General features: G+C 41.2%; 1 protein-coding gene across 5 annotated transcripts in view; it reads right to left on the reverse strand.

The window, feature by feature from the left end:
* pdlim5a (PDZ and LIM domain 5a) overlaps positions 1-14,457 on the reverse strand; it is a 50,218-nt gene that overhangs the window by 20,711 nt on the left and 15,050 nt on the right. For 3 of the 5 annotated variants that reach the window (XM_086031858.1, XM_086031856.1, XM_086031859.1), the window contains exon 4: positions 4,457-4,496. In XM_086031858.1, coding sequence (XP_085887984.1) covers positions 4,457-4,496 — 40 coding nt within the window. Of the gene's footprint in view, positions 1-1,156; positions 1,477-4,456; positions 4,497-14,457 lie in introns of all 5 variants that reach the window. The other 2 variants (XM_086031855.1, XM_086031854.1) reach the window with 1 other exon arrangement.

Genomic DNA, 14,457 nt, shown 5'->3' on the forward strand with positions numbered 1-14,457 from the left:
ATTCAAAGCTTACCGCATGCCGCTCTATACCGCCTCCCGGTGGTGTCGTTACACGAAATCCAAATTTAGGAAGCTGCAGGCTGCATACAATGATGCTCTAAGGCTGCTTTTGAAGGTTCCTCATTGGACAAATGCTAGTCTGCTGTTTGTGCAGGACAATCTAAAAACACTGAAAGCTGTCATAAGAAAGCTTGTATATACATTGTTAATGAGACTTACAGTCTCACAAAATGAAATAATAAGTGATCTTGTAAGACCTGAGCGGAATAGTGTTAGGTATACCTCTGTGCTCTGGAGGCACTGGAGAGAATGCTTGTATGGATTGTAGTTGTTGCACCTATTCTTTGTCTGTCACTTTTATGTTATTTTATGGACCTCTTCTGAGTCTGAAATAAAGATTGATTGATTGATTGATTGATTGATTGATGTGTTGCTCCATCATTTGTGTTCAAATATTATTTTCTTCAGCATGTTTTAATACCACAACACCGCTTTTATTCATTTGCATGTCTATAGTGTTTTTCATTGTTTGTTCGTATTAAGCGTGTCCGACTTGTTACCCGAATCTGAAGCTGTGTGGTTGTTTAAAAAAAAAAAAAAAGTGTTTAGTTTGATACTTCCACTGGGGATGACAAACAGCGTGAAGACCCTTTTCTGAAGAATTGTTCTCTATCTGCCAAACTGTTGCTGATTGTGAAGCGAGTTGAGTTCATTGCCATCATAAAGCGCTCTGACCTCACACTGTCAAGTCAAAGCAAAACAAAATCAGCGGAACAATGGGATCGTCTCTCAAAAAAACGGGCCACTAGTATCTCAAGGCACCACTCTGCTTAAAAATGTGGCAACTGAAGACGTACATACCTGAATCAATGTAACAAAAATGGTTTTAAAAAACGTTTAAAAAAAAAGTATAAACTGGAATAATTCAATCTTAATCCAATTTTCTTTTTTATGGTACTCTGTTCTCCTTGAACTCTTCAAGCTCATTTGACTGTTAATTGCATCTTAGTGCTTGGTGCTTAGTTTGCTTAACCTTGGTCCAGCTATGAAGAAAGGAAAGCAGGCATTGTTTTACATGCACGCCTCCCCTCCGAAGCCTCACACCTGCCTCACGACTGATTGAACCGACATGTGTCCTAGCCGGACCACCACTCACCCGTTAAAGGCTTGTCCGCCCTGATTCTCAACTAGTCCTCGCCTTTGCCCCATGGCCACCTCACAGGCGTTCTCAGTGGAGTAAAGGTGGATGGGCGTGTTGTACACGGACGACGGGGGCGGGCCCACGGGGGGCGAGGAAGGAGGCGGAGGGTGCGAGGAGGCGGGGGTGAAGGCGGATGACGGGGACGGGATGAAGGTGGCCGAGGAGGGCCGCGAAGAAGGGTCTGACCCGCAGCCCCCGTAGGGTCTGGGGGTCTTGTTGGGTGGGGAGGAGGTGTGTGTGATGGCCACGGGTTTTATGATGTCACATCGGTTCACCTGGCATGCAAATACACACAGCACAGCACACACATGACAGTCACTGACAGCCTCTTTGGTGCCCATTCAGTGAGGTCGTACCGTTTGGAAATGGTAAAAGTTTCGAATTGAAAGTGTTCATTTTTATACTAAGAAAAAGTTCCGTTTACTATGCATTGAACACCGAGGAGGTGGACCAAAACTGGCCGCAAATAGTGTAAATCTGCGAGTAATTGACATACTACGAAATAGGTTTAAAATTGCCCATAGATGCCACAAGATGGCGGACAAGCACTACTTGCTACTACTCTACAAAGTATTAGACAGGACTATGACCTGACTAAATGAATCTCACCTACATACTTCAACATAGTTTCTTGGCACCAGGATGTCACAAGATGGTGCCAATTTTATATATTTTTTGACAAATCGATACTATTGATCTGCTCTCACACCAGTGTTGAAAATAGCTTGACCCAAACTATACAATACAATACAATACAATTTTATTTGTGTAGCGAATTTCACAACACCTAGAGCTGTAACGAAGCACTTTACATACAAACAACAAAATAGCCATAATACAACAAGTGAAATCAATAAATTAACATAAAACACTAGATCTATGAACGCTTTTGAACGCTCAACTGTCTGAGAAGTGCTGTTAAACTCCGGCCCTTCCCACATTCTGCGGGAGCAGTGCAGCATTTGGTCGCCTTAAAGTGGATGTCGACCCAAATATATATTTTTCAAGAATATGTTCTATGCAGGCCAACTAGTTGAAACAAGGCAATATGATTAATATCAAATATGAGTTAAGCAGCAAAATCCACCCATTTTTAGCCATCTCTGGGGCGGCCATTTTGTCACTTCTGTCGACTGAAAATGACATCACAGTTGCTCAGGGCTCAGCTGTTGGGTCTCCGGGCTCTGTGCCTTGAGCCCCTCCCTGTGTGTGCGTGTGCATGCACGCACCCAGCGCCCTAACATCAGCTAACAACCAATCATAGCTCAGCATCAACAGGTGAGCTGTGATTGGTCGTTATGTGAGCCCTGAGCAACTTTGATGTCATTTTCAGTCTACAGAAATGACAAAATGGCCGCCCCCACAGATGGCTAAAAAGGGGTGGATTTTGTTGCTTAACTCATATTCTACAAACACAATATTAATCAGAATGCTGTGCTTCAACTAGTGGGCCTGCAAAAAAAATATTCTTGAAAAAAATGTGTTTGGGTTGACTTCCACTTTAAGATGGAAAGTTTGGATGTTTTTTCCTAAAAAAGTGAAGATCGTTAGGTTACATACATTTGAGTAAGTATGTAATGAAATAATACAGTCGTTTGCTTTAGTAAAGTATTAAAAGGCTTTTTGTCTGGTCGGTAGGTCGGTGTGAGCGCAGACTGTGATGTGGACAGGTGGTGATTAGCAATACATTCTACCAGTTCTATCCATGACGGCATTATAATGTGATTTTTTATTTGCGGTGTATGGTCAATGTTACCAATATGAGGTATAATACCAAGTTGAACGATGCAGTGTTTGGTAACTCAAACAAGATGCTGATTTTTGTTTGTTGAAAAATCAGTCATTTTGGACATGGTGAGGATACGGTCTCCATATTGCGGTCTCCATATTGCGGATTTTCCTAAAATGTGGGTTCACAGTAAATGGGCACAGAGGCATCAGTATGACTAACTGCATTCCACAAGGTGTGAGAGGTATTCATGCAAAACACATGCAAAAAAATGTCAACTTTTTACAATGCATTCCGACATTTACAAGCAGCTATAGCCTGACACTCCAGATGAATCAGTTCCTGTGATACTGCAGTCATTTAGGAGCAAAGTCGAATTAATATTGTATTCCCGCAAATAGTTGCCGATGGGGGATATGTCTATCTGGGGGAAGGCTCTTATGTTGAAGAATGTTACCTGTATATTACAATTTATATCATTGAAGCAGGCGGAACAAAACTATTGAGTGACACAGTTCTCCGGGGCGGAGTGACCACGTCAGAGTCGACTGGAAAGCTAATCGCAGTTCGCCCTATTTCGCAAGTCTAGCGCAAAGTGTGGTCCAACTTAGCACATGGGTGGAGTTTTGGAGTTAGGAGTTTATCTGTTGGTATTTTCGCAGACGCACGCAGTTAGAAACGGGCATTTGCACCGTTGTGGGGGTGAACACAGCCGACTTATTTCCAGGCCAATGGATTCCCTTTAAATTCAGCGCAGGAGAGTTGACGGTCTGACGGCTTTTGAGCCCCTCAATAGCCGTGACTCGGCCAAAGAGGTTGATTTATAGAATAAAGATGATAATAATAAATCATGCGTTCAATGAATTGATTTCTACAATGATTCAGAGGGTCCAATGCAAGCTATTGGCATATTTATGAATGAAATACAGTACGATGACATATCTGTCGTGTGCACAATTTGTCTGTCTGCACCCTAAATTTACCGAAACGGCATCACACCACCTGCGCCACAACTTAGACCTGTTTCAGCTGGTCTTTAAGTTTAGTCTACTTTTTCCTTCTTTACTTTTTCTCAAACAAGGCTTGCACCGACACGAAAATCAAGATGCAAAAGTTTTTAGGCCCAAGCGCATACGAAATTGTCTCCATATAACATCAGAAAATCTGGAATATTGCACAGGGAGCTCATCTCAAATGATTCATCTGAGATACTGTTTAAGTACTTTGGTGCTGCGGTTTTGCTTCTGAAATGGGTTTGAATGGGCTCTGCCGCTCGACTTTTCAATGTCTTTGAGTGAACGTTGTTGTCATAGAACTGAATTCATTTTATTTTTTTTTAAGTGAGGTGTCTATTTGTCTTAGGTGGATGACTATTAGAAAGACGGCGATTTTTGAGGAAACACAGTACCCGCTATTACGTAATGCATTTGTTCAGACTGAATATCACCTGGTGTGTCATGGCCTTGTAAACTACGGTAGTGTTTTGTGATTCACCCTGAAAATGATCATAAATATTGTGATCATACCTTGGGTGCCACTGGAGGAGGCTTGGAGGCACTGGCGACTCTGAAAAGATAGAAGGAGGCCGTCATTTCAAGCCGATCTCGCTATGTGCCAAACCATAAAAAACATGAGGAGCTGCAAACTGTCCTCCCAATGCACAATATGCATGCTTTAAAGGCAGCTATTTTTAGGCGTCCGTCAATGTGATACTCTCCACTCTCTGATATCGTCCACACCACTTAAGGCCACATGCTTCTCCAAAGGTCACCCGAGGAAACACTCTGCACACCTTTAGATGTTCTTAGCTTAAGGACTTAAGCCAGGGCACTGAATTTACTTGTCGATCCGATCAGTTTTCCACATTGAAATGCCATCAATCTGTTCCAGCACCTCAGGGTGGCCTATGTGAGCGTCTGACTTATTGTGGCCTACAGCAGCCCCTTGCAAGTGTTCTCGTTTAAATTTCTGTGTTCGAAGTACATCGATGACTATGGCTCTCCTTGCTCACATGCGAGGGCATTACAGTATCTTAACTGCTCCGTTTTTATCACAAACCAAAACCCTGACATAGAACCTGCTTAAACTTGGAAAACTTGAAAGTAGGGGCACTCGTAAATCAAGGTACCACTGTATATGATCTGGTTTTAGTCATTGCATCAAGGCCTGAATAACACTACTTAAAGGTAATTAAAACTCGTTCCCTGCCAGGCATTTTCAGACCCTCTTTTAGCCTAATGTTTGAAAAAAATAGAAAAAAATACAAATAAATTCCTGGCATTGAATGGACGGACTGTGAAAAGACAAGTAAATTCGTCAATGGCAGTGAATGAGCTAAAACCGTCTGGTAACTGAAGAGGAGACTCTGCATTCCAACGAGAGCGAGCCCTTCTAGAAACGTCCTGCTGTGCTACTTGCCAGTGAGTTATTTCACCATGAGATAAGCGAGGTCCCTTGGTAATGTTAAGAGTTGGAGCAGCAAAATCTTGGCATGCCGGCATAAAGTAACCGGACTAGTCTCTCTTTGACTGTGTGTCGTATTGTGTGTCGAGGGTCACAAACAGAAGGCAAATCGTATATCAGAATGCAAGCTGTTCCGTTGTACATCATCAGTAACCCTAACCCAAAAGTACGGCAGAATAACATGGTCCTCCTTTAGCCAAAAACACATGATTAGCGACTAGTTACGGTCATGTTCTAAACGTCTACGTACAGTAGTGTAGTATGCTAGTCCAAATCTTAGCATGTACGACCCTAAAATTACACTACCCTAACCCCGCACGACCCTAATTCTAACATTAAGCACAACCATAACCTCAAACTCAAACAGCTAACACAACACGACACTGCGCTAACCCTAAATAGTTTCAGTCAGCATTAAATAGATACTTTACTAATTTTGCCATTTTTGAGCAGTAAAAAGAAATTTTGTCTATAATGAATTTGATACCTTCATTATTTTTCATGTACAATTAACACCTTTTAAAAGGGAAGTCAATCCAAACATATTTTTTTCAAGAATATGGTCTGTGTAAGCCCACCAGTTGAAACAAGGCATTCTGATAAATGTTGCGTTTGTGGAATAAGAGTTAATCTACCCGTCACGGCTGACCTGCTTTCTGAAGCTGAGCCGTGATTGGTCGTTACCTGAGCCCTGAGCAGTTGTGATGTCATTTTCAGTCAACAGAAGTGACAAAATGGAGATGCTAAAAAGGGGTGGATTTTGCTGCTTAACTCATATCCTACAAACGCAATACTAATCAGAATGCCGTGTTTCAACTAGTGAGCCTGCTGGGAACATATTCTTGAAAAAATATGTTTGGGTTGATTTCCTCTCTAAAACCACATTTTGTCACTTGCTGTGGACTGAAAATGACATCCCATGTGTTGAGGGCTCAAACAACAACCAATCACGGCTCGGCTTACGTTAGTTTCATTACATTTTCATTAACACAACTAAAATGGTTCCCAAATACGGAAGTAAGGTGCAGACAAATGGCAAGCACCCAGTATGCCAAGGTATGAGCGTCTCTGTTAAGAAACAATGGGCCATCGCACACACGCCCTATCAGATACTTTACACCCCGGAATGTTTGTCCATAGCTCAAATGCGTGAGGGCCAAGTGGACGGGATACAGACGGCGACAACGCGACACTGACAGGCGTGACATTCATACCTCTTGAACACCCAATGGAAATATGCACCAAGGTCTTCCAGTATGTGCCAGACCGAGGAGGGCTTTAATTAATTGTTAAAGGCCTTTCCTGCCGTCACATTCGAGCGTTGACTGTCAAGTAACTGTTCATTTCATCATCTGTTCTATAACAGGCAATTGCGTCCGTTTGTGTGTCTGCGTCTTGCGGCTATTTTAGCGTCGCTTTGAAACCTGCGATGGTGACGACAGTAGCACTTCATCATTTGTCCATATCAAGTTACCCATAAAGGCTTTAAGTGAGCCTTGGTAGATGTTTTTTTGCGAGGGAAATAAACTACCAGGCAGATATTTAAGAGGCTAGCAAGAGGAGTCATGTAACGACAGTAATGTAAGGAATTACTAATATTGTGTTGTTCTTTGTATAGCCGTTACAATCTTGATGCTTTTTTAAATGTGGCACGTATGACTCCTCCCCAATCAACAATCACGGCTCACCTGTTTTCTGAAGCTGAGCCATGATTGGTTGTTACCTGAACCCTGACTGTGATGTCATTTTCAGTTGACAGAAATGACAAAATGGCCGCCCCTGAGATGGCTAAAAATGGGTGGATTTTACTCCTTAACTCATGTTCCACAAATTAATCACAATGCATAGAACTTATTCTTAAAAGATTTAAAGACATTTTTGGGGTTGACTTCCACTTGAAGGGGTGTGGCCTAATGAGTTTTATGTTTGGCCAGTTAGTCTGCACGTGAGCGCCTGGGCGTGAGTTGTGGCCTACAGCAGATCCTTGCGAGTTTTCTCCTTGTGTATTTCTGTTAGAGTTTTTTTGTGCTGTTCCATCAATGAATACTGGTACCTTCGTCACTGCATTTCTAACTGCATTACATCAGAGATTAACCAGCTATGAATGGCAAATTTCCAAGAATAAAGATGAATTGCGAAATGAGTAATGAGCTACGCGGTAAAAACGTGCACGGCAAACATCCATAAGCAGGTGACTATTCAGTACTGCTTGCAGTTTTTATGTTTCATGTTAAATATCATAAATAAATGTGTTCCCGTTTGCACAAATACCAAGCAATCTTTGTAATTTGTTTTCTTACCTACACCTCTAATCTTCTAAAATATGGCTGTGATGTTACTCAGTGAGTTTACAAATCTGGCAAATTGTATTTCTTGTACAATATTTTGCATTTTGGATGTAACTTGCCCAACACCAATGAATTGACTCAAGTTTAAAAAAAAAAAAAAAAATTCTAGTTGACATGCACACACCCAAACATATGCACATCATAAAATAGCGTACAGGCAGGGTTGACTGGGTTCAGGAAACGTTTAACGAAGTGGAGGAATAACATGGGCGACAAAGACTTGCTTATAAAAGTCTATTTACACCTCATGAATGAATTTCGTGTTTCAGGCTAAACTGCTCCTTGAGTATTATTGGTGAGCATTTCACATACTTATGACCAGCAAACACTTATACTATCGGTAAGTTATTTTTTGTTATGGTAGGCCATTGGATTGTATGCGGTCGTGTAAAGTTAGGTAAAAGTTGTTGTTTTTTTTCCCCAAAAATGTTAAGAATTTTTTTAGTTCTACCTTAATTTGAAGCAGACAGACCAACGTGATGAGGAAAGGATGCCAGGAGGACCAATCATTGCCACGTGTGCTTCACCACTCTGCGTCAATGAGTTTGTGTGTTGATGACAAAGGCGGCTTGAACTTCGAGGGTAGATGAATCGGTCAACGGAGCATGGAGGCTATACCAAGCACAGTTGCTTAACTAAACACCAGGGACCATGTATAGTTAGGCGGTCCGGTTGGGCCCAAAACATTCAAAGCTGGCCCTTTCAATTACAAAGGAACTGCTTTTGGGAATGTCCCAGCCAGAACAGAAAGACCAACAGGAAACAAAAATGCAGATATCATAGTAGATTACTTTTTTTTAATCACATGGTTCTGCTTTGAAGAGTGGGTCCTATGCAGGAGAAGTTAAGAATAGGAATCCCTGCCTTGAAGGCTAACTAATTACATGAAGGGGCTCAGTAAGGGGCAAATATTAATTGGGGGAGGGACCAACCTGCATGTGAACATCCAAGTGCTTTAAGCTGTATCCAAGTGGGTTTAATTAGACCATCGGCTCCACATCAGCTCTTTAAAATCGCTGTTCCAGAAAGCCTTGCTTACCATATTGGCACAACTATGTTCACTCAGCAATGACATATTCAATAGATACTAAATTTGGGGGGGAAAACAGCAAAAACAACAGACACCCTTCCATTAAAGGGCAGATATCATGTAAGATGTACTTTTTCTTACATTCAAATAGTAGGGTCACTGGACTGCGTGTCCACCCAATAAGTATGAATTCAGGAAATCTTTTGTGAGATACCCAATTATGAAAATGTGTCTGTAAGCCAGTTGTTCCAAATTTGAACAAATTGTAACGTCATAATTGTGCAAATGTATATTTCCTAACAACAAATGGACTACACAGGGACACAATCATGACAAAACCAAAAGCTAAGCAGTGTCAGAAGCGCAGATTAGCGTCAGAGATGGGAAAGTAAAGTAAAAATAATTCCACAGTTGGGCTTTAGCCACAGGTTATACCAGTCAACCGGCAGGTAAACAAGCTAAATTGAGTAGAAGCACCTGTGGCTCAAAACAAGCTGTGGCAGGGTATTTACTTTCCGGACCTGAGTTTCCCATCTCTGATTAGCATTAGCCTCTGATAAGTGGCACATACTTGTGAAGTTGTCAATTTAGTGGTGGGGAGTATTTTTGTTGGCGATGTGTCACATACACAGATCCGTGACCCAAAATGACACAAGTGCAATTCAGCAGCTTGGTGATGAAATGCGGTCTGTAAGTTTGACTTTGCAATCCAATCCATGTGTTGTCTCCTTTAAATGGGAAGTCAAGTCCAAAAAATGTTGTGACAATAATTTCTTGATATGTGTATTATGTTATATGTGCCCGCTTTATTCTAAACTGATTAATACTGTGTTTGTGGAATATACTGTAAATTAAGCAGCAAACCCCACCCGTTTTTATCCATCTTAGGAGGCGGCCATTTTGCCATCATTTGTTTTTTTATTTGTTTACTTGACTTCCCCTCTAACAGAAGACAGACAGGACAAAAGATGAAGGATAAACATTTTGTATGATTTTCATCCATCCATTCATTACCTATACCGCTTATCCTCACAAGGGTCGCGGGCATGCCGGAGCCTATCCCAGCTGTTTTCGGGCAGTAGGCGGGGGACACCCTGAATTGGTTGCCAGCCAATCGCAGGGCACACAGAGACAAACAAACTCACAATCACACCTAGGTGCAATTAAGAGTGTCCAATCAACCTACCATGCATGTTTTCTGGAATGCGGGAGGAAACCGGAGTACCCGGAGAAAACCCACGCAGGCACGGGGAGAACATGCAAACTCCACACAGGTAAGCCGGAGCCGGGATCGAACCCACGACCTCTGAACTGTGAGGCGGACGTGCTAAGCAGTCGACCGCCTGTATGAGCTTCAATAATGTTATAATATTATGTTAATGAAGGTCTCATGAAGACAACAGTTTGAGAGGTTTTTTTTGTCCATGACATGTATTTTAGGTCATCAATATGAATCATAACATTACCTAATAATAACAAACACACTTAAGCCTGTAAAATACTTGATTGCTAGCACATGTCGTCTAGCTTCGAACACTTTACAACTGTAATAAAACATTTTCTATTTCACCTGTGCCAATTTTCCTGTGGCCAGCCACGCTAACTGCCTTTTTTTTGTTGACTACTGCGACACAGCAACACAAAAAAGTTTTATGACATGATGACTCTTCTGCATATATTGATTACAACAATAGGCGTCATTTTTTATTATGTAATCCATGCCAAACTAATAATAATGCTAATTACTGTGTATATTTATCTTGAGAATTGTGTAAACGAAAGAGTTTGCTGGTTACGATTTATTTCAAAGCTAGAGGATTGTTTGCTTTGGAACGAAACCTCGGCGTGTCGTTTAGGTCAGGCTCGTCTTGTCAGCCCAAAACTCATTTATAGTCATTACTAAGCAATTGTGAGGAGTCAGTGTTTCATTATTCTCTCCATAACATCCCATGTGATCCTTCACAAATTCCAAGCTGCGTGTTTGTGTATCATCCGTCATGACTGACTTGCCTAGAGAGGACTGGTTTTAGTTTACAGAAAGATACTTTAGAGACAGAAAAAGAAGAGATGGTCCAGCATGACATTTTTAACCCATGCAGTAAACCGCCTGCTATATTACGGTACATCGTCCTTGCCCCGATATAGCGTGGATTTTTCACCGATCGTTTTTTAGTTTATATACAGTATACAGTACAGGCAAGTGTGAATTTAGACTTGTACGACTTAAGTGTGGTACCAAGTTGTGCTGGGCAGTGCTGAAGTTTATTGGAAGAGATTCTGTGAAATTAAAAGAAAGAAGAAGAGGCAGAGAAGATCCCCTACAAGGCTAATGTAATAAAATATACAGTATGCCCGGTTGAGTCTTGTTGTGTACTGTTTTTATATGTTGCTGCTCCGTATGTGTGTTAAAGTAGCAGCTGTTTGAAGGTTTGTAATGAATTCATTTATGCTCATTTCCATTAGCCTATCTATGGCATTTCATGTTATATTTTAGAATGAATCTAGTGGACTTATATGTTTGGTTGATCATTATGGTCTTTAAATATACAAAGTTTATTTGACTGTTGTTTGATGTATCACTTTTACAGTATACTTTAGCTGAGAGTTAAAAATAAACAGCTTGAAGCAAGCACACTCCTCTGATTTGGAAAACTGTGAGCGAGAGATTTTTTTTTTTTTTTGCTTCCCTAAAGTTATTTACCGTATACAATCTGCACCATTTCCTGACACCAATAGAGTGAGAACAGAAGCTAAGGTATGCTTAGAACAGTGTCATTTAAAAAGTTTAAGTGTGTTTTAATGACTTGAAATGTGGTTAAAGCGTGTTGAAGGTCATGGTCGCTCTACTTTGCAGCTTTTCACCTGCTGTATTATGACTTGGCCTGCAATATATCCCCTGTAATAAACGTGCAAAAACAAGCCATTTGCAAAAGACGGGCAGCGGCAGGTGTGTCTAAATGCGGCAACATTCTCCCGGTATTAGGATAGTACTGGCAAATACGACGAGCGTGGCCAAAAGCGACGGCGATGGGGTTTTAGATGATCTTTGGCGAATACTGCAGCCTCGTGAAGGACACAGACAGGTGAGGAGCTTTGGCTGTGGAACATCACTGGCAGGCAACCGCCACGGGTAAGTGACGACGGCAGCTGTGGGGGGGGGGGGGGGTGGACTTGCAAAGGGATGGGAATTGTTAGCAGCTAGAGAAAAAAGTCTCACAGCCTGTGTGAACGTTTACTCAAATACAGTGGCGTCTTGAGATGCAAGTTCAGTTTGTTGATCATCCTAGTCCTAACTCAAAATATTCATATCTCAACTCATCTTTCCCCATTAGAAATGAATGGAAGTGGCAATAATCTATTCCGCTCGCAAGCCCCCCCACCCCAAAAAAATAATAATAATTATAATGTATTTTATAGAAAGCAAAGACACTCTAACACATCATACTTTCTAAAATCATTGAGGAATAACATCATTAAGTAAAGAATTCATCCGTTTGTGCACCCTAATTCTATGTTTCGATTCAATTCATTGAGTGGCTCCTTCTGGTGTGCATGCCTTGGCCACCAGGGGCAGTATAATACAGTTATACAGACCAAAACAAAGAAAAGTCGCAATTACTCTCAGTGTTGCAGGTGCAATATAGCTGTTTTTCGCAGAGTAAGACTATATGCCTGCGAGTTTTATATTAATATCCATCGCCTCGAGGGTTATCACAAAGCTACAATCATAAGTCCATCTATGGTGTTTTCCATTCTGCGTTAGCACTAAGCTAGCAGGGGCATTCCGAAGGCAAAGTTGTTTGGTTGTTTTAAATGCACAATGTGTCACTCTTTCTTTGATGTTTAGTTTGACCGTAAATTAAACTGGGAGGGGCATTAAACAGCTTGAAGACTCTTTTTTGTAGAATCGTTACCTATCTACCAAACTGCTGCTTATTGTGAAGTGAGAGTTAAGTTGAGTTTCGTATCTGAAGTGTGCTTGCAAGTCAAAACATAAGTGTATCTCAAAAAACTCGTATTCATATATCTGTCGTATTGCGCAGCTTCCAAATGAAAATAAGTTTTATTACAGGTATTCACGTACTTGATCCGAAATGAGTGGCAGGGGAACTGAAATCTTGTCTTTAACAATCTCGTCTTACCTAGAAAAGCCCGGCTGTTTCCAGCCAGCTATTCTATTTACGCACAATTCATTCCTGTGTACGTACGTATGCTGCCCATTCTCCATTGTACTACCAGACAAAGAGGCAATACATCAGTTACTAATAATTCTGAACTTCTACAAATGAGTGGCACACTTCCACACTGTTATACAGGGTGACCCCCCCAAAAAACGGGCACAACTTTCACTAGAAATTATTTCTTTTTTTTTTTTTAAGGAATCAAATTCAACTTGAGGTATAAGTAGTTTACTGTGTTTAGAATATCACATACTCATTAGCCTTTTCTTCTTCAGAAATCGATTTCAAATTTCCAAATCCAAATCTTTCCGGGCCCGTTTTTTGGGAGTGATGGTTTCTATAATTGCGATGTGATAATGGTCATATTAAAGGATAGATTAAGTCAGTGGAAAAAGGTGGCGTTTTGTTGAGGAACAAAGCATCAAGGATCTGCAACCAAATGACATGAACTGACCGTGAAGGATCCCAATCCGTCAAACTCTGCTTTGGCTACCTGGGGCTTGACTATACAGGCCAAGCCAAGAGGACGATGGCCAAGTGGCATCTCCAGCGCACGTGCACGACACACATGACCGCCACACATGGCAAAGCAATTGGCTTCAAGTACGGACTTCAAATACAACCCGGGGATCTTGCCGTCTCTATTCCGAGAACACAATGTCAACAAAATGAAAGCATACACCCCAACCCTACATCAACTTCCCAAACAGAACCCCTCGCAGGGGATGACTCCATGCCAACTTTCTGGACTCAAAAATAACTCAAACAGCTGTCAGTTTGAGAGCTGTACACACACGTTCATGTATGTGTGTGTGTGCATGTGAAAAGGGAGCAGGTTGCGCGCATGACTTCATTAACAATGAGCATTCACGTGCAATTGCGATCGCTACGATACCTCCGTACTGTCCTGGTGCACCAACGATTTTCTGTGTGTTTACTCAACAAAATGTCGTCTGTGTTTCCGTGAGCACTAACAAAGCATTTTTTTCCTCGGTGCACGTTACTGACAAAATAACAGAAGTGCAGTGGTGGGAAGTAACAAAGTACAAATTGTTACTGTAGGTTTTTCTGTATTTGAATATTTATTGTCTGCCAGCTAACTACTTTTTCTCCCTTTAAAAACAAATATTTGTACTTTTGGCTTACAGAGAGAAATGAGTCAACCGTGGTTGACTGACTGACTGAGATCTTGTGCAATTACACAGCATATCCCGGAAGGAATAATAAATGATTTCATGGCAAATTTGTGTCTGGAAGCTTCTGGCATAAAAAGAAATCTCTGTCTATTCTGAAATTACTCATACAGGTAAATTGTATTTTTTCAGTTGCTAGCATAATCTAATTTAGCTTTTTTTTTTTGTTACAAACTTTGCAATCTTAGGACCAAACTTGTTTTGATAGCATAAAAGTTGTCAACACACATTAGTTCTTAAAGACAAAATCAACCCAAACATATTTTTTTTCAAGAATATGTTCTATGCAGGCCCACTAGTTGAAACAAGGCA

This window comes from Filicampus tigris, chromosome 5 (genome assembly GCF_054856515.1).
Source record: "Filicampus tigris isolate MCC_2025a chromosome 5, RoL_Ftig_1.0, whole genome shotgun sequence".
Classification (NCBI taxonomy): Eukaryota; Metazoa; Chordata; class Actinopteri; order Syngnathiformes; family Syngnathidae; genus Filicampus; species Filicampus tigris.